This window comes from Lachnellula hyalina (genome assembly GCF_007821495.1).
Source record: "Lachnellula hyalina strain CBS 185.66 chromosome Unknown contig00011, whole genome shotgun sequence".
NCBI lineage: Eukaryota > Fungi > Ascomycota > Leotiomycetes > Helotiales > Lachnaceae > Lachnellula > Lachnellula hyalina.
In genome coordinates this window covers 155,645-173,930 of record NW_022157125.1, presented here as the reverse complement: position 1 = coordinate 173,930, position 18,286 = coordinate 155,645, and the positions used below count along the sequence as shown (strand labels likewise).

At 49.0% G+C, this 18,286-nt stretch overlaps 3 protein-coding genes across 3 annotated transcripts; 1 reads left to right on the top strand and 2 right to left on the bottom strand.

Annotated features, from left to right (window-relative positions):
* Nucleotides 1-824: 824 nt before the first annotated feature.
* gyg-1 (Glycogenin-1) lies at nt 825-3,133 on the bottom strand (the record flags this gene model as incomplete). The annotated part of the gene is made up of 7 exons (XM_031147524.1): nt 825-1,127; nt 1,178-1,835; nt 1,883-2,172; nt 2,221-2,805; nt 2,855-2,961; nt 3,017-3,044; nt 3,101-3,133. The coding sequence occupies 7 exons, from the start codon at nt 3,131-3,133 to the stop codon at nt 825-827; spliced, it is 2,004 nt and encodes a 667-aa protein (XP_031008866.1).
* Nucleotides 3,134-5,669: 2,536 nt separating this feature from the next.
* HRD1 (ERAD-associated E3 ubiquitin-protein ligase) lies at nt 5,670-8,363 on the bottom strand (the record flags this gene model as incomplete). Its single annotated transcript, XM_031147523.1, has 3 exons — nt 5,670-7,414; nt 7,464-8,181; nt 8,232-8,363. 3 exons carry the CDS (start codon nt 8,361-8,363, stop codon nt 5,670-5,672), a joined length of 2,595 nt encoding a protein of 864 aa, XP_031008810.1.
* Nucleotides 8,364-15,914: 7,551 nt separating this feature from the next.
* LHYA1_G002546 (uncharacterized protein) lies at nt 15,915-18,241 on the top strand (the record flags this gene model as incomplete). The annotated part of the gene is made up of 2 exons (XM_031147522.1): nt 15,915-16,842; nt 16,914-18,241. The coding sequence occupies 2 exons, from the start codon at nt 15,915-15,917 to the stop codon at nt 18,239-18,241; spliced, it is 2,256 nt and encodes a 751-aa protein (XP_031008811.1).
* Between the last annotated feature and the right edge of the window lie 45 nt (nt 18,242-18,286).

Here is an 18,286-nt window from a genome sequence, read left to right as displayed (position 1 = left end):
AGGACTTGAGACTGCGGTGTAGAGTCCAAACTTCTCAAAGCTGCTTCCAAAGGCAGAATAAAGATCATCCGGTACGAAGGCAGAAGAGGTACCATTTTCGTTTCCGGTATAGCTAGCAGGACTTGAGAATCAAGTAGCGAGATGCAACGCAAGACCAACGACGGAAATTAGTCAGCTGGATGGAAGATGTAGATGTGAACATGAATGTGAATGCTTAGAGTGGAGGGAGGCTCCCCTTGCTACCTCCCCCTTTTATACCTCTTTCGCTTGCTTCTTAACCTGAGAAGCTATCTTGGGAAGGAACAGTCTGATGCTCCTTCTAAAATGTCACCTTCCCTTTTGATTCACTCAGCATCGTATACATTCGTACGGTAGGATAGGCATAACGTATTCGACGACAACCGCTACCGAAGAAACCTGCGATGCTCCCACGTTTTAAGATAAAGGAGAATTCCAATTTCAGAGCGTAGTAAAATCCACTCAATCATTAGACATATGGGGCATTCAACATAAGAAATTTGCAATAGCAGTGGCATCCTCCAGCTTCAGCATAGGTCAAGATGTAAACAATTTGAGTCACAATCACAAAGTTACCCACCCTAAATATTAAGTATCATATTGAGGGTATCCGCAAGCTAAATACTAAGTCTCGGTCCTGCATTCATCATCTCATCCCATTCGAAATATCAAGAAAATGCAACCATATGCGGAAATCAAATGCCATAAGAGCGCGAACAAATGCCAATAATGCAATGGATTTATATACTAGGCATGATGCTAGAAAATGTGCAAAGAAAACGCATAATTATACATGATTCGCGAGCCTAGGTGTCGAGCACATCCTTCTCATCCTCTGTCGCCGGCTCCGGGGTTGAGTGTGTCATGAAGTTATCATCTTTTTCCCACATTGCCCCAGGGCCATGATAACTCGGTTCCGGAATCGTAGTTCTAGGCGTCGATCCCGCGGTCGACCCTCTAGTCACATGCCCATGAGTAGGAGAGCGGACGTTCTCGGATCCGAAAGGAAGCGGTCTTGTCGGAATCTCCCTTGCGGGTTCCTCATCCAGCTTATTCACAAAGACATCGGATTGGCGTCGAGCGAGTTGTTCTAGTTGGGCCGCAGGATCCTATCGAGGATCAGTAGTTGCACCAAGTGAGAGCACAAAATAAGCTGTACCCATTGTTCTTGAGATGGAACCCCTGCGGCGGCAGGGAGTTCTCCATCCTCGTCCCTTTCTTCGCCCCAGAAGCTGGGCTTGTGCCTTGGGGCGGGGGTCACGGGTAGGCTTGGTCTTTCGACTGCTGTTGGGAAGTCGGTGAGCCTCATACTGTGCCTGAAGCCACCGGGGCTGGACACATCTGCTATACCTGAGCCATATCCTTGTAGTACTTGGATGTTTCCCTTGCGGTTCTTTTGCAAGTTGCCGATGTACCGCTCTATCTCAGGAATATCGTCCCAGGCGTTGCTGCGAGTAAATGACTGCCATGGATCAGCAGACGTAAATTGGATTGTAGGTGTGGTGGGTGTAACAGGTGGTATGGCTTGGGACTCTTCCTCTGGGGACGCCTCGGCTAGTTCATTGCTGCTTGGGTGCTTAGTAATACTAAGATTGTCTTCGGGGAATACTCTAGTGGGTTTTGGAGCATCTTTCTCCCAGGGAAAGATTGGTGCAGGCTTTTGATAAGTTGGGGTTTTCGGTACTTGGTAGTACATATCCTTTGGCGGATCTGGATACCTCTCAGGGGCCTTGAACGGCGTAGGATCGGAGGACATTTCATAGTGTGTCGCGGGGAAATTGGAAGCTTCCGGGCGAGAGCCAGCTGGTGGTGGATCCCTGTATCTTGTTAGCAGATGAAATCATATTCGTTTATATAAACTTACCTGCTTGCATCCCAAGACATAAATTGCTGGACTGGCGCCTCCGGTTCCCTTCCCTTATCCAACCTAGTTTCTATGGGAGGGAGATAAGCTTCTTCCACTTCTTTCGGTAATTCAGGTCTTTCATGCAAGGGCTCTTCAGCAGTTTTGGGGGGTATCTCACTCTCGGTCTCTTCAGGCTGGTATGCCTGGCTACTCGAGGTGACCGATATAATTGGTACAACTGGTCGATATTCGCCCTTGGTATGGTACTGTACGATTGTCGAGTTCCCTGTGGAAGAACTGTCGACTGACTGTTTCGGGTTTAGTTGCTAATCGGGTACAGTACTTGATTGACATACCGATTCTCGAAAATGTCGGTCATAGACAGCCCACCATCTTCCCACCATTTCATCATATGGAGTCGAGCCCTTGTTTGCTTCCCTACCCTCAGTCCATGGCTTAGCAGTGCCAATAAAATGTGCCATGCTAATGCTCGACTGGAAATGCCGATACGCGGGGAGGTACTGGTAGTGAGCAGACGGCGTGACGTTGTAGGTAAAGCTCAAACGATTGAAGGTGTTTTTGAAGTGCATGTTTAACAGACCTTGATCCGCTCCGTCGAAGGAAATCCCTCGTTGTGCCATTGCAAGCAGCGCATAGTAATCACCCATATTCGGAGTCAAAACCATAAGTCCCGTATTGAAGATATCAGGCCACCCAATATCCGGAGCAGCTGAGAATGCATGGGGCAAATCAAACAGCTCGTCCGGTGCACGAAGCGCAACGATATCGGCATCCACATATACTATCTTTCTGAACTGCAACTGCTTCCATAGGGTGATCTTCGTAAAAGTCGAGTGTAGGTCGGCGCGGTCCATGAGGAACAGGTTCGCGGGCGTTTCGTTGACAACTCGTTCCACGGGGACAATGAAGTCGTATACGTTCTATAAACAGTCAGAAGTCTTCCTGCCATTTCCAGGGGCGGATACGAACACCCAGCTGCGCAATTGCATCTGCTGATACCGAGTCCCCGGTAACGAGGACTGCCAACTTCTTGGTGGTGCCAGCATCTCGTAAAGAATGGGCCAACACCAATGCACCTGTGCGGAAGCTCTAGTAAGCTCAAGCTGTTGATATGGGGGGATTTCCAGGTACCTGGTAGGTATGTATCGCTCAGGAGAAGCTGGTAATGCGGTCAGTTTTTTTGACGATTATCAGCAGATGACGCAGTTTACATACAGTCGCATAAACATCCTCGGCTGGTGAAGCCATTGCTACGGATCCGTAGAGAAGCAGTGAATATTGCAGAAATCACTCCTCCTGGATCGATTGAACAATACCACTGTGCAATTGAGTTGGGAAGAAGGGTGGGGAGTGCGGAGGAGGAGAGGAGGAAGCGGCGGTGGGCTTTGAAGATCGGCTGGCTAAACAGCAGATGGCGGGGAAGGCGTCACTGCAGATAAAGTTAACAGCTTGACATGCAGGATCAACAAACAAGCTCAGAAAGTGGTAATAAAGAATAAATGTTGATTTTTAATTTTTGATCTGAACTCAAAACTAGAGTTGAGTGTTGTTTAGAAAGAATAAAGTGTGGTTATGGTTCCAAGCCAAGTTCTCAAAGCTCCCTGTCTGCTCCCTGCTCCCTGCTCCCTGCTTCTCTGGTGACGCTGTCGCTTCTCCTCCAGCTCTCTTCACTGGCTGGACTGGCTCGCTGGCCACACCGAGCCACAGCAAGCAACATGGACCCCTTCTCATAGTGGATTGCGCCCCATCCAGCCATCCTATCACCGAGCTTCTCCAGAACCCCGCGCCCAACTTTTGCATATCACTGCCAGAAAACGGGAATCAGCTTGATCGTGTGACGGGGGATATGAACGTTGTGGCGGAATTGAATCCACCTTTGAGAAGCAGCATCAGATTCCAAGGCAGAGAGGATCTGTGCAGTGCACCGTGGTGGTCCGAGGACTTCAACATCCATCTCGCGCCAATTCCGGTTATTGCCTCGAGAGATTGCAGTAGCACCGCACAGAGGAGACTGCATACACGGTACGGACCGAGGATTCCTACCTACCACGCGCTGTCACAACGCAGGTATCCGTTATTTCAAGAGAAGAAGGGTTCGAGCACTGCTGCACTACAACCAATATCTAGGCCACATTACTGCAGCTTTACCAAGGTAGTTCTCGTAAAAGGTAGCTATCGACAGAGAGACGGCGACAGCACCATGGCTTCACGTGACCATGTGAACAGTTTGGGATACGAACAAGAGGTTCGGAGTGCCTGCGAGGATGGAGAACATGTAGCTGGTGTCCCGTCTAGGATAGCAAGAATTGGGACAAAGGGCCGCTTCTGCTTCATGGATTTACCGGTAGAGCTTCGTCTAAAGGTATGTTTGATGGTATATCCGATGCATCCAGGTCCCCTTCCCAATATGGTAGTGACAAGGGCTATGGGGAACAAGTCTTCTCATATCCTTCCATTTGCGTATTTGAACCATTGTTCTCTCTTCTTTCATACATGATTCAAATTTCCAGAATCACCGTGGAAGAATTGATAGTATCTCCTGGGGCCCTATTTGCCCCCCAAATCGCGTTTTCATATCTCATCCCCAAGTACTTATAGAATGGTACAAAAAAACAAACCATCTGACAGCTTCTAGATATACAAAGACCTTCTAGTCTGCCCAGGTGCCATCAACATCCCACCGTCTCCAGAAGCCCCAGCCTCAGAAACCTACCCCTCCGTGTCAATCCTCCAAACCTGCAAAACCATCAACGAAGAAGCAATCCCCATCCTCTACTCAACAAACACCTTCACCATAACCCTACGTACGTTACCCTCCCCCTTCCCACGCACCTTTCTAACAACCCCAGCCCTCGAGCGCCGTCTCTCCAAATCCTCATCCCCATCTCCATCAACTTCCACCTCAACAGAACCCATAACCACCCTACCAGCCTTCCACCTATCCCACTTCCGCTGGTCAACCCTCGCCGCAATAACAACCCTCTCCTTCCAATCCAGCACCGAGATCTCCATCCCCAAACTCAGCGTCTCGTCCTCGCCCCGCCCCTGCTTCTCCTGCAGCGGCAAAGACATCATGGCGCGCTTCAGCGGCTGCGACGTGCGCTATAGTCCCAAGGGCCCCGATGAGTATATGGCGTTGAGCGTGAGTAATTGGGTTAGTACCAAGGTGATGAGGGCCGAGTTGAGTGCTTTTCAGACGGAGTTGGAGGATATGATTAGGGGTGGGCCGGTGCTTGCTTTGACGGGTGGTGGAGGAGGAGGGGGAGATGTAAATGGGTCTGGGTCTGGGTCTACATCTATCTAGACGTGCTGTGTTGTGTTGTGTTATAATAATAGTAGTTCATAATCTTCCCTTCTAGCTACATTCATACAACCCTTTTCCAAGCCTTAATTTACACGCAAACACCCACCCTCCATCTACAAATCCATTCCAGAGAGACCAACTTGAATCTATAGCTAGATGCTAGATACCAGGCATAGATATACCCAACCCAACCGACCAAGCCTATCATGCCGTGCCATGTTTAACGATCCCCCAGGCAAGAGCAAACAAACATTTATAACGCCATACATGCCTCACATCGTCTATCTACATCAAATCTCATCAACATCACATCACAATCATACGAGCAAAAAGACGTATTGAATCGCTAAAAGAGTAATCTCCTTGTATTCCAAATTTAATGTGCTTGTTTCCCTTTCATACAACTGTAAACGCTGTCGTGCCTACCCAACGCCGATGAGAAAAAAATACATGCCGTATGCCGTTTAAAACGTATATAGCTCAAGAGCCCTCTGCCTCATCAAGGGTATCCTCCACCGTAGCCGCTCTTGCCTTCCCCTTTTCCTGTGCACTGGAACTTGCCTCTCCTATTTCCGTTTCCGACGAGGCAGGATGAGAGGTAGGATGAGAGGTACTGCTCGTATCTGCATTCAACACATGTTGACCCTGACCCTGACCCTGTCCTTGTCCTTGCCCCTCCTGAGTCTGCCCATCGGCAAGTGGGAGCGGTGATGTGGACATGGATGCGGGGGTGGCACTCGTACTAGGCGCGTCTGAAAATAGTTGAGAGGAACCCCAATTGGGCAACTGAGAAGACGAAGAAGCGGGAGGATTTGATGCGATAGATGCAGAAGCGGGAGTACTTGTGTCCACGTTTGAAGTGGCTGATTGGTCGGCTATAATCGAGGGTGGAGTATGGATGGCGTTCCCATCAGACGAATCATCTGAGTGGGTGTCGGGATTAGCCGTTGGTGTTGGTGTCAGATTATAATTAGAACTTTCTCTCGTCATAGGGCTGATGGTCGTCGTGGAGCCTGTGGGGGCCGATCCTGCTCCAACATTTCCGACAGGTCCGGGAAGAGGTACTGGGCCTGTTGGTATTTGCCCAGGACCATCTAATCTTTGCAGTGGAAGGAGTGACCAACCTTCTGGTATGGTTACACCAGGAGGAAGCTCAGCACTGCCTGAGGGTATTGCTGCTGTACCTGGACGGGCCCCGTGTCGCTGAATTTGAGGTAGACCCGGTTGAAATGGAGAGTTAGCCATGGCCCTAGTGACCAACGGCGGCATTTGCGGTGTTTGAACATTGTTTCCGGTCAATGGATCGGCGCCTCCGTTCTGCATAAGTCGAAGCCTTTCAAGCTCTATCTGCAATAATTGCACCCGTTGGACCTGCTGTTGTGTTATCTGGAGGGCTCCAATTTCTGCTACGAGATGTTGCTCTATTTGCTGCAGGTGATCCTGCAATGTGGTAGCTGTGGCAGGTAGATTGGCCCCACCTTGAGCCTGTGGTTGAGCCTGGACGCGTGGGAAACCCAATTCAAGGCCATACATCCGTGCTCCACCACCCACACCATTTTCTTGGTTCGCTTGAGGGCCACCAAAGCCGTTGGCAAGATCTTGTATGTTTGCTTGACCATAAGCAAATCTCAAGGGTCCCAAGTTAATCATTCTCATTCGACGACCCGGAGGCCGGCCCGCTGGTGGAGGTGCTCCTGGACCATCTTGTTGTCCGGGCACTGGAGGCTGGCCTCCTTGACCGGGGGGGTTCCCGTTATTTGCCGCTCCATTCGGCGCTTGCTCCTGAGGAGCGTCCACTACAGGAGCTCGACATATAGGGCATGCCTGCTGACGTTCAAGCCATCTTTTGAGACAGCCAAGATGGAGAGTGTGTCCACACGGGAGCTTCTTTGGCCTGGACTGCTCATTGACGGTATGTCCGCCGGGACGAGCAGCCGGAACTGCTCCTGGACCAGCCGGAGGTGCTTGCGGGTTCGTGACGGACCAAGGCGTCATCTGCTCACGGCAGATGATACAGGTATCTTCTCGTTCAATATCTTCTACGGTAGCGTCTGCGTATTTCTGGTTCATGTCGTTTGTTGCCCGACGATATCTGAGGAAAGCTGAGAGACGTTTCGTAAACGATCGAGCTGTTAAGAATACATCACGGATGATGTGAATTGGTAGGCCATAGAACATGAACAGGATCACAAAGAATGTTATGTATATTCCGAGCTTGATGAAATCTATTACTTGTAAGCATTGAAACCCATATTTGCAAGGGGCGAGTATGACCTGAAATGAGGTCAAGAGTTAAAACCCAATGACCCTTTGCTTCCCATCCCGGGGTTTCGATATCCATCTCGTCGACGTCGTCCTCTGACGGTAGTGGCGCAGTGGATGGAGCCGCATCAGTTCCTTCACCACCTTCTGCAGCAGCTGCCGCAGCAACTTCTCTTTGCCTCAAAATCTCAGCTCTCTCTTCCCGAACCTCCCTGCGCCGTTCGACAAGCCTCTCCTGAGTTTGCTTACTCTGCACCCTGGCCTCAATCAGTGATATGCAGTATCGAACACCGGTGGCCAATGAGCAAGTGGTAAGGATAGCGAATTCGAAAAGAAACATAACCATCATATTCGGCCTGGCTTGCTGGATGACCGTATTGATGGTATATTTCATCAACCATAAGTCGTAGATGATGGACATTGTCAAAGAGACGGATAATCGAATGTGGAAGAGACGGGGATTCGCGGGAGGTTGTTGATCCAGTATTTCAACTCTTCCATCTCCAATCCACCCCCAGACTTTCCCCGTCAAAAGAGCAACAAACATGACCAAGAACCAGGCGCCCACTTCCTCCCGGAATATTGTCATTGCCAGACATGTCTCCGTAATCGCGAACCATGACTTCTCGTATAGCTGCTCAATTTCGAGGGGTCGGAGTGCTCCATAGCAAAGCCGTTGAAGCCAATATATGAACGTGCTGTAGATAAAGAGGATGAGGTTGATGAGTATCTGCGAAGGCTGTTAGCTATGGTTTGTCCGCCGGGTCCGGGGTTTGTCACCATCAAGCACAAATTGCTCTGAGACAAATATACACATGCTGAATAGAAGTTCGCGCGCTGTGTAAATGCAGAAACAATCACCCCTCCTGCCAGAACTGTAGAAACCCCAGCGTAATATGATAACCTCGTCATCTCTGGCAGATGCGGTGGTTGTGGTGGTAGCGTTTCCGAGTTTCCAAATTGTGATGCTGTGGATGACAGATTATTTTAGGAAGTTCTCAGCTTGGATCCAGATCGCAGGTGTCCTTGCTGGCTCAGAAGAACTATGTGCCCATATTTCGAATGATTGTAGTAGTCTACCAAAGCTCCAGATGTCGTTTGTTGGTTACAGTAAATGTGGCCTTGTACGCCTCTTGGGAGTCGGGAAAATAATACTCCGCCCCGCCCCGCTTCTGTCAGCGTCGGCATTCAAAACTTGGGATTCAAGCAATCGCATAATCGCATTGCACTATGTAGGAGTGGGAGTGGGAGTGGGAGTAGGAGTATGTATTATCTATTGCTTATAATCTCACATCTCTTGTTATAGACCGACCGGTGAAGTTCCAACCATTTACAAACATATACGAGTAATTGAGTAAGGCCCAGTTCCGCAAGACTCAAACCTAAGCATGTAGAGCAATGGGCATCGATGGACCCTAACGTCCCCCCTTCCAATTACCTACTGTTACTGGTACATTTTGACCGCGGACTTGTTAATGAGAATCAGGAGGGGAGTCATTGTAAAGCGTGATTTTATCTATAGTGCATATGGACGCGGAAACGTTAGGCTAATGGACCCCTTTAAAACCAAGGCCTGGAAGAAACCTAATCGCTGTGAGGAACATCCCCTCCGAGACGAGTTGACAACTTGATATGTATAGTACTATCACTTCAACGTAGAGATACCTAATGTTTGGCTCACGGGGTAATTACCAGGCTACGAAGACTGCATTCATGAAGAAATGGTGTTTATATGTCTTGGAGTTGAGAACGGGCATGATATTGTTCCATGAAAAACAAGAAGAACCTCGCTCGAGCAGAAGGACGTCTTGTGAGGATGGATTTGCTCTTTGAAACAAACTTACAGAGTCTGCCATACGAGATCATGTCAAAACTCACAAATACACGACAAATATACCTGCTTGCGTGACGTCTCGTACGAGAATACCAGGTTCACTATGTGAGGCTATGAGGATATGAGGCTTTGATAGGAGTTCATCAATCCCGGTCATTGCTCTGAATTTCTCTCCTTGGAGAAGTATGCAAAGAACCATATTGGTAAGGGAGAACCTAACTTCTAGGCCAAACATACTACTATCTTGTCTTGGATGCCATGGGATCTGGATAGGCAAGTAAAAGGGGATCGATTGATCTTCCAATCTATAAATCGATGCTCAATTGAAATTCAATCGAAACTATGAACACTTGAAATATTCCTTCTTTTCGCCTGATTTGTCTCTTTTGAGGATGCATGAAACAGTGACGAGAATGTACTGCAGAAAATAAGTTTCACCGCTCTCACCAACCTTTCCAACAACATTCGAAAATTGAAATCTTCCCCCATTCCTTCGCGACCACATGCTCGATCAGGTCCCTAGACCTCCCTAGACCTCTGCTTGACTGGAGTAAGCTTAACGACAATGTTTGACCTTGTTTCACAGCACTATTGCCACGCAAAAAAAGCCACTGGAGAATGATTCGCATGATCAGTTGATCCAAGCCGCTTTGGCCTGATACGCTTTGGCTTTGCGATCTGATCTGGTAATCTTACAATATCCGTTGTACGCGGTCGAGACTTCGGTCAGTATTGTACGTCACTGCTCTATTTGAAGCCGCATTTGTACATCGGAAGGAATGGGGTATTCGATATTTCAATGCCCCATCTTGATTTCTCTCACACACCGCGGATTCAGGATCCAGGATTAGAACTACATCTCCAAACTATCGATGTGAAGCATCTCGGCTCTCTTGTACCTGCATACTATTTATTGAGGTTACACTCAGAACGCTACAAAGCATGTCAAAAATAGAAGAGGGGTTCTTGAATTTCTCGACTGTCCTACAGAAGAAGCACAGAGGCAGCCAAGCAAAGCATCCAGACTTCGATATCACGCGGCGGTCGTATTATACCGAGACCGAGGCATCCGCCACCTCTTCAAGAGCATTGCATTGCATTGCTGTTGTGCCATACGGTACACACTGGCGCTGTACGTACATATCGAACGGAGACTTCCACTCATGCTTGTCTTTTCACACGAAAATCCACTACCGTGTACGTGGTAACGGGTGGCAGACTGCGATAGAGCACGGACAACATATTTCCCCGCTGCCCATTCTCAAATCAGTCGCCCCTCGCCTAAAAATTGCTTTTTAGGAAAGGGGTGGTATGGCATGAGCCAGGGCCCGGCAGGCATTGGCATGTTTCTGGGGGTTTCGGGACTGCACTGGCGCAGAAAAAATGATAAGATACAAGTCCAGATGGGCAGGGTTCTCATGTCTTTAAGCACATTGGGCAGCAGAGGCTAGATCGGCCGGAAGGGTTCGCATTGGTCGGCCAGCCACTCAGTCCCACCGGTTTGGATCTCAAGTCGCCGACCTTGGGCTATATCTTACCAATTTTGGCAGCATAGAGTCGCATTGCAGCATCCACGTGGGCTCCCCATCCCCCATTCCCACAGTCTCCCCAGGCTCCCCAGGCTCAATTAATATATTTTCCCTCGAACTAACTAACCTTTATCAGAACAGACGGACTTGTTTCTGCAGAATGGAGTAAGGTCTAGCCATCACAATTCAAGAAGCGCCCATCAAGCAAGATATTTGGGTTCGCGGTACCTTTTTATCCCGTCCCTACTTTACCAAAATACCCCTAAGATGGCGGGTACGGAGCACTAGACGATCAACCAGGGGCAAATAAGCTTTCCACTGACAAAGCCATCAAGCCAATCAAGAAGATCATTTGGCTCACCAGGCTTAAACTTTTGCACCCGCTGAGTGTTTCTACTCCGTATGGCACAGGCTGATTGGCCCTTGTCCCCTTCATCTTATCCAACCTATCGCATGGCACAGTAAGAGCCTCATGAAAGTGTGAGTTTAAAAATAAAAACCTTGAGGGTTGCGAGATTGCGACACGAGGCAACAGGGTTGTACATGAGCGGCATCTTCCTAATATCGTATTGACCCGGTCTAATGGGACATTCAGATCAATTAGCCATGTGGTTGCAGGATCACTGTACAAGTCTTTTAAGTCCGACTTGTACGCAGTACGAAGCATCACTACTCCGGAATATGCTTGCAATAGTAACATCCTGCCATGCACGTACCGACCGCTATGTGCTCTAGATGTCTAGAACCTGGTCAAGGGCAATTCTGACCACTTAGGATGGGATATTTCCTAATCTTAAATTCAACTTTAAAGCAACCATCTTCCAATTTGAGTTTAAAGTTCCCGTCCAAAGGAGCACTAACCTTATTGGCAATATATAATCTGCCCGCTCCTCAAGGATCGATCTGACACCAACGTGGTAATCCATCAAGGTTTCGAAATGGCGCCATCCCCCACGAGTCAACAGGTGCGACAGCCAATCAAATCGGACGCGGGAGAACTCACAACTCTGCATTATCCCTAAGACCTCAGAGGAGAGCACGGACTATTGAGTTTATTTGCGGATGCTTGCAATACCATATCAATAGCATTTCAGATAAGTCTGTAACATGTTGATAGAGTCAATATATGCAGCAGAGTTACAGCAGCGGGTCACAACCGAGTTCTAAATCCAGTTGAGACTAGACTGGCTCATTGCCCTATCCTGTTCTTCGGTTTTACATGCCTCAAAGAAATACGACTGGCTCTGCGCTAGATTAAGAGGCTTCAAGCTTAGTAACAACGTTGGGAATCAAAGGTAAATTGCTCCAGGATAACCCCGCAGAGAACCAATCTTACCCACAAAGAGAAGATTTGACCGAAACACAAGTCTCTGAGTCTGAGGTCGACTCCGATGAAGTGCGGACGCCATCAATCATAATGGAAGCTGAGGAGCCTTTCTTTGTCGAAACGTTGTACCTTCCTTAGACGCTCACTGCATAATCGAAGTCACATCAATCCAGATCACCCTCATGATTTGCACAGCACGACCGTTAGACTACCGTCGCCGGGTTGCTCAGTAATTCCGTGACGTCGAGTGCCGTACTTGCCATTGGCGTAACTAATTCATATGAATCAGCGAAACACATGCAGTCAGTCATCGCCGTCTTCTTCAAACACTCTGCCCTACAGTGAAAAGGAGGGGTCTATTGGCTCTAGTACGATGGATCCCAATTGGCGGTGACCCTTCTCCGCAAAGGCGACCACTGACGGAGAGCCCGAAGCCAGGGAAGCGATCGAGGACAATTGGCTCGGTAAATGTGAGTCCAGATCTCCACCCTAAGCCCTACACAGGGCCAGGATCTCGACTAGGGGTAGGGGCTACCTGGGAAGGCTCAGGGGTTGGGTTACAAGCACAGGCCGTCGATGAGCCATGGCCACGAGACGCCCAGGGTAGCGGGCGAGGCTGTGCACTGCAGGCTCTACAGTGAACCCTACAGTAATATTTCAGACACCCCAAACGAGAAATACGAAAGGGTGGGGCTTGTTAGTATGGGCTTTCCTCAGGGCCAAATCATTATTAAGGTTCGTCGATGTTAGTTTCTTGTTCGGTGTTCTGACCACATAGATACCTGTTCAAATTACAACACATGTACAGAGGCATCCTTTTAAGGTTTAAAAATCAGGATGCGAAGGATTATTGGTCACTGCAGATTTGGGAGAGAAAATAGCATATTGCCATGTATTCCGTATGAGAAACGGGACGCTGCATTATTGGCGAGATACCGTACCAAAGGTCACATGAATCTCATGCCTGCACGATTACGACACGGATCGTAAACCATTCCAACGTTCTCATAATTTAAGGGAAATTGAGTTGGTCTTCAGATCTGACTATCTACAAACAGGGCAAGCTTTGCCTTGGCATGAAAAACAGCACTTTCCGTTGAAAGTAGCTTCCGTCCGGCCTTCAACGGCTCCTTTTGTTTGAGAGTCTAAATAGAGCAGCCAGTCAAACCAACAGGAACCCAATTGTCAGGATAAGGTTCTCACGCCAAGGGGCAGATATTTAGAATTGCGAGAAGACTGGCTGGCCAATTGAGTGTGCTACTGACCATAAGGCTGAGATGAGGAATTTAATCCTTCTGCACCTCAGCGGGCCAGAGAAAGCAAGTTGGAGATCTCCATTTGCCTACGGAGTACACTCCAAATACGGCAGTCCACCAAGGCAGCAAGAAATAAGGGGTAAGGAAATGCCTCTCGCTCGGCAGGCGTCCACTGATAGACAAGTTCAAGAAATCAACGACTTCTTTACTCCGTAAATCTGCCTCGCGACATACGCTACCGCTCCCGTCCGGGCTCTTCAGGGGTAGTCCAGACCAGGACATCTGTTAGTGCCTATCGAGACAGGGGCATGGAACTCCGATGACCAATCTCACCGGTATTTGTTATGACGCATTTCTGGGAGTAATACCTACTCGAGTAGTTGGAATTATGGACTTGTGGAGTGACGGTTATGCTAGTACTGCACGTCGCGGTATTCTATCCACAGAACAGTAAGAAATGACGATGGTATCTCTACGAGGCACAGCATAGCCTCTTTGCGCAGCCAGGAAACACTCTCATGTGCCGACTCGGCGACGGTGGAGGGACTCAAGGGTGACATGGGGGGAGAGGGAGATGGAGAGGAAGCTATTTTAAGAGGGGGCCACCCCTACCCCTATTCGGTTATTCTAACACTCCTTCGTATAAGAGCCAATCGTTTCGACAAGGTAAGCACCATGAGCCACAGTTTTCTCCGGAACAGGTAAGCCCGAGCCTGTCCCCCTTGACCGAGCGCCACAGCAGTGTTGGTGCGTCCGTACTCCGTAAGCGTCCGTTGGCAGTACCTACCTATGTACAGTGATTACATACGCAGAATTGTCAGAGCCGCGAAGGCTTCATGCTCTGCTCTTCCAACGAAACTCGGCGTTCTGGAAACTATGCTACTGGACTCATTCCAACTTGCATCTAGGCAACGAGAGGATGTTGTGGCCGGATGACTGCGAGATCATGCCCTTATACATGTGGCTTTGGAACAGAGGTCTTCCCTCGTTTCTCGACCACTCTCATGCCCTCGAGTTCTCTCCGATCTCCATTCTCCAATACTTCGTAATCTCAAACATGCTGTCCGGACTCTAGACCTTTGCCAGCGAACGAGATGCAATAACTTCAATCGGCTTAGTGGCAGATCTAATTACAACCCACCTTTCTGAGAAAGGCTCGGTGAAGCGAATCAGGACATGGGGCTCGAACTTCAAAGCTCCTTCCCCAGTCGTAAGATAATCGCTTGTTCTCTTTAAGGTAGTGAGATCTGCAAGTGCAACCCAGAAAAGGCTGGCATTCTGCCACACTCCACAAATCCATGGCCGCCGTAGTAAGTACGAGTACGGAGTGAGGTAGTGAGTGGCATTTTCATTATTTTCTTCTGTATTTTCTACCTGTAATACTGCGAAGTATATTTGGGTCAGTCATGGTTCGGGCATCACAAACCCACGTTTCTAGAGCGTAATCGCGTGTACGAGTACGATCGTGTACAACTCCTGTACTTGTAGGTAGCAAGATGCGGAGATGCTACTGCACTGCACTGCGTTGTGCTGGTTGGAAAGAAGTCTGAATCTCTTCCATCATCTCCTCTGACCGACTTGACCGGACATCGCCATAGCACGTCGCCCTAACCATGCTACTTTCCCCTGTGAGCGAGCGTCCCAACCAAACATTCCCAGATGGGTACCCGCTTGGGGATAAGGCTGTGTTGCTTGCGGTGCATGTACGGACGGCGGACGGTGAGCATTGGGGACAGTGTAGAGAACGCCATGCGAGATATGCTAGCTGGCAATGCCAAAAGTAGTCGCCAACACCTGCAACACTACCCTGAGCCGATCGAGTTTGGACTGTCGTTGGCATCAGGTAAGGCTCTCCGGGGTCATTTTGGATAACAGGGGCCAACCCTATGCAGACTCTGATGCCTGCACCCTCTGTAAGCCCTTGTCCTTGTCCTGTGGGTGGGCTTAGCAGTAGAGCACCTCTTGACGGCTCTGCGACAGACCAATATTATTATAGTCCTTGAGGTGCCCCCAATTCAGAAGATGGACATCATCCTCCAGACCACTCACTCACTCTACCTCGACATTCAAACATATCGACTTGGCAATAACAAGGCACCCATCTGACCGCATTATACTTAATCTTACTACTCTACCCAACTTATTCCTTTTTCCTCCTCACTCTCCACCACACCCACCACATATCATATATAGTCACCCCTCCTGTCTCGGGACATACCAAACCACCGCACTCACTCTTTGATCCACCGTTCCCAGTCTTCGCTCGCTACCTCCCGCGCGGTGAGATCCAACCAATCGTCCATAGAAGTCGAGCTTGATCGCGATCATAAAGTCCAAACATCCTTTCGCATCTACAATCTTCTACGCCGTGGATTCTCCTACGGAGAAGAGGTACGACTTTGACACCATTGAAGCTCAAATTTATTTGCAACATGTTCTAATCATGTATCTATATAGTCGGCGATAGTGGCTTCCACCCGGACAACAGCCAACCATCACCGTCTCAATACAACAAAAATGGTTTCACTCGCATCACATACCTACAATATGTTAAATAATATTAGCGATAGAGAAGAGGCCGATTTCCCACTCTATCCTGATCCACAGAACATGTTCTCGCCAGCTTTTCCGTTCATGCAAAACATACAGATGGAGAACAGCTATCCAAGGAACTTCGAGGGATTTCCTGCTAGCTCGCCGTTCAATTCGACAACAATGTATGCAACCGAAGCGCCCCAATACCTAGAGTCTCCAGAGTTGAGAGGAGCGCCATCAAATTACTCCACCGCCTCAGGAGCATCTGCTGCTTCCTCGGCAGTGGGCTCACCACACTCGGTCAACGGTCACAATGTCCCAATCCCAGAATGGGCACCACAGGGTCTGGGTTTAAACCCATCGATAGTCGGATACGATAGTTACCCCTCAGGCAACGAGTACTCCTTCACACCTTCAGGTATGGAAGAATTCGATTTGAATTTCAATTCAGCCAAGCCAAATGGCTTTGTTGGTGAGTGTCAAAAAGTCTCTAGATCTCGTCAGCACGGTTCGATCTCATCACATTGCGAGTCTCTTTCTTCATTGTCTACTTTTGTCCCTTCTCCAAGTACCTTGAGTTCGCCCTTCGACGACCAGAAGAGTGTGCCTTTCAATTCAGGGTCAATGGCTTCACCAGGTACACCCGCCAGCGCGACAAAGGAACCTAGAGATGACTGGTTCAAATCTCCTAATTCGGCGCTTTCAAATTCCCCTACCTTTTCGTGGCGACCTTCTCAAGCTCTCAGCCCATCACGCTTCGCCTCAACGAGTTCCGCCGGCCGGCCTCAAGATTTGCGATCCCCCGTTTCTGCTGTCTCGCAATCATCGAATCAGTCATTTGCCGCATATCATCCATCTCCTTTCTTTTCTCAGTCTAGCGGCAATTTTGTGCCTCCTCTTGAATCATCCTGTTGGTTTCCTCTGTCAATGCCATTTTGAAACACCAAACAAGTCTGAATGATATGCTAACGACTTTTTCAGATCCTTCCATCCTGCACCCTCAATATATTGGACGGCCACCTTCCACGGCTCAATCCAATGATGCCTATCAGCCACCTGCTTATCCCGGTTCGCCTTCCCTGTCGCAAATGTCAAGGAGCCCTCGGCCTGTCAGACAGGGCAGCTCATCTCCATATTTAAACACACAATATGGATATCCCTACCCACCACCAAGAAGACCATCATTGGCATCACACCAGTCTTATAGTAGTCAAGATGGCTACAGCGGTGAAGATGCAAAGGAGAAAGGACGTTGCACATACCCAGAGTGCGGAAAAGTATTCAAGGACTTGAAGGCGCATATGTTGACGCACCAAACCGAACGTCCTGAAAAGTGCCCCATCCAGACTTGCGACTACCACATCAAAGGCTTTGCACGAAAGTACGACAAAAATCGACACACTTTGACCCATTACAAAGGGACAATGGTGTGCGGCTTCTGCCCGGGTTCTGGATCAAACGCCGAAAAGTCATTCAATCGCGCTGATGTTTTCAAGAGACACTTGACCTCAGTCCACGCGGTTGAGCAGACTCCTCCCAATTCCCGGAAGAAGACTTCTAGCAACATCAACAACGGGAAAGCGCTTTCAGGATACGCACCCGATGCCACTGGCAAGTGTTCAACCTGCTCGGCTACTTTTAGCAATGCTCAAGACTTCTATGAGCATCTGGACGACTGTGTGCTCCGAATTGTCCAACAGGAAGAGCCGTCCGAGGCGATCAATGCCGCGCGTCTCGCAGAGGTGGAGCAGGATCAGGCTGTGCATGATACTCTGCGCAGCAATCAACTGCCAACTACCACCCAAAACATGTACTCAGCAGATGAGGATGAAGATGAGGATGAGTTTGACGACGAGAACGATGATGATTTTACCCTCCGATCAAAGGGATCACGAAAAGACCGTGGGAGCAGGAATCCTGCCCATGGCGTGCAAAAGTCACGCGGACTCACGCACTCCAAGGGAGGCGTGACGTTGAAGTCCAAGGGTCGCAAGAAGCGCAAGGACTACCCTTCATCCTGGGGCTGCCCTTCTGCACAGATGAAGCTGAAGAAGCGCGTTTTGTGCGTGTTTGACGGGCCGCGTCGTCTCTGGAAAGATGACATGATGCTCGACACGAACTATGAGGTCCGTATGAAGCTCAACGACGATAAGGCTTATGTCACAGACCTGGATGTTCAGACGATGCGCCGAGCAAATGCCTTCCATAACTCTACCGAGGAGGAGAAGGGTCCCTGGATCGCTGATGACCTTACTGGTATTAACCGTATGGATTTGGAGAAGCTGATGGAGCTTAAGCAGGAGCAATAAGCCCGCTTCTTCCCTCTCTTCTTCAGTTATGATGAGATTTATGTT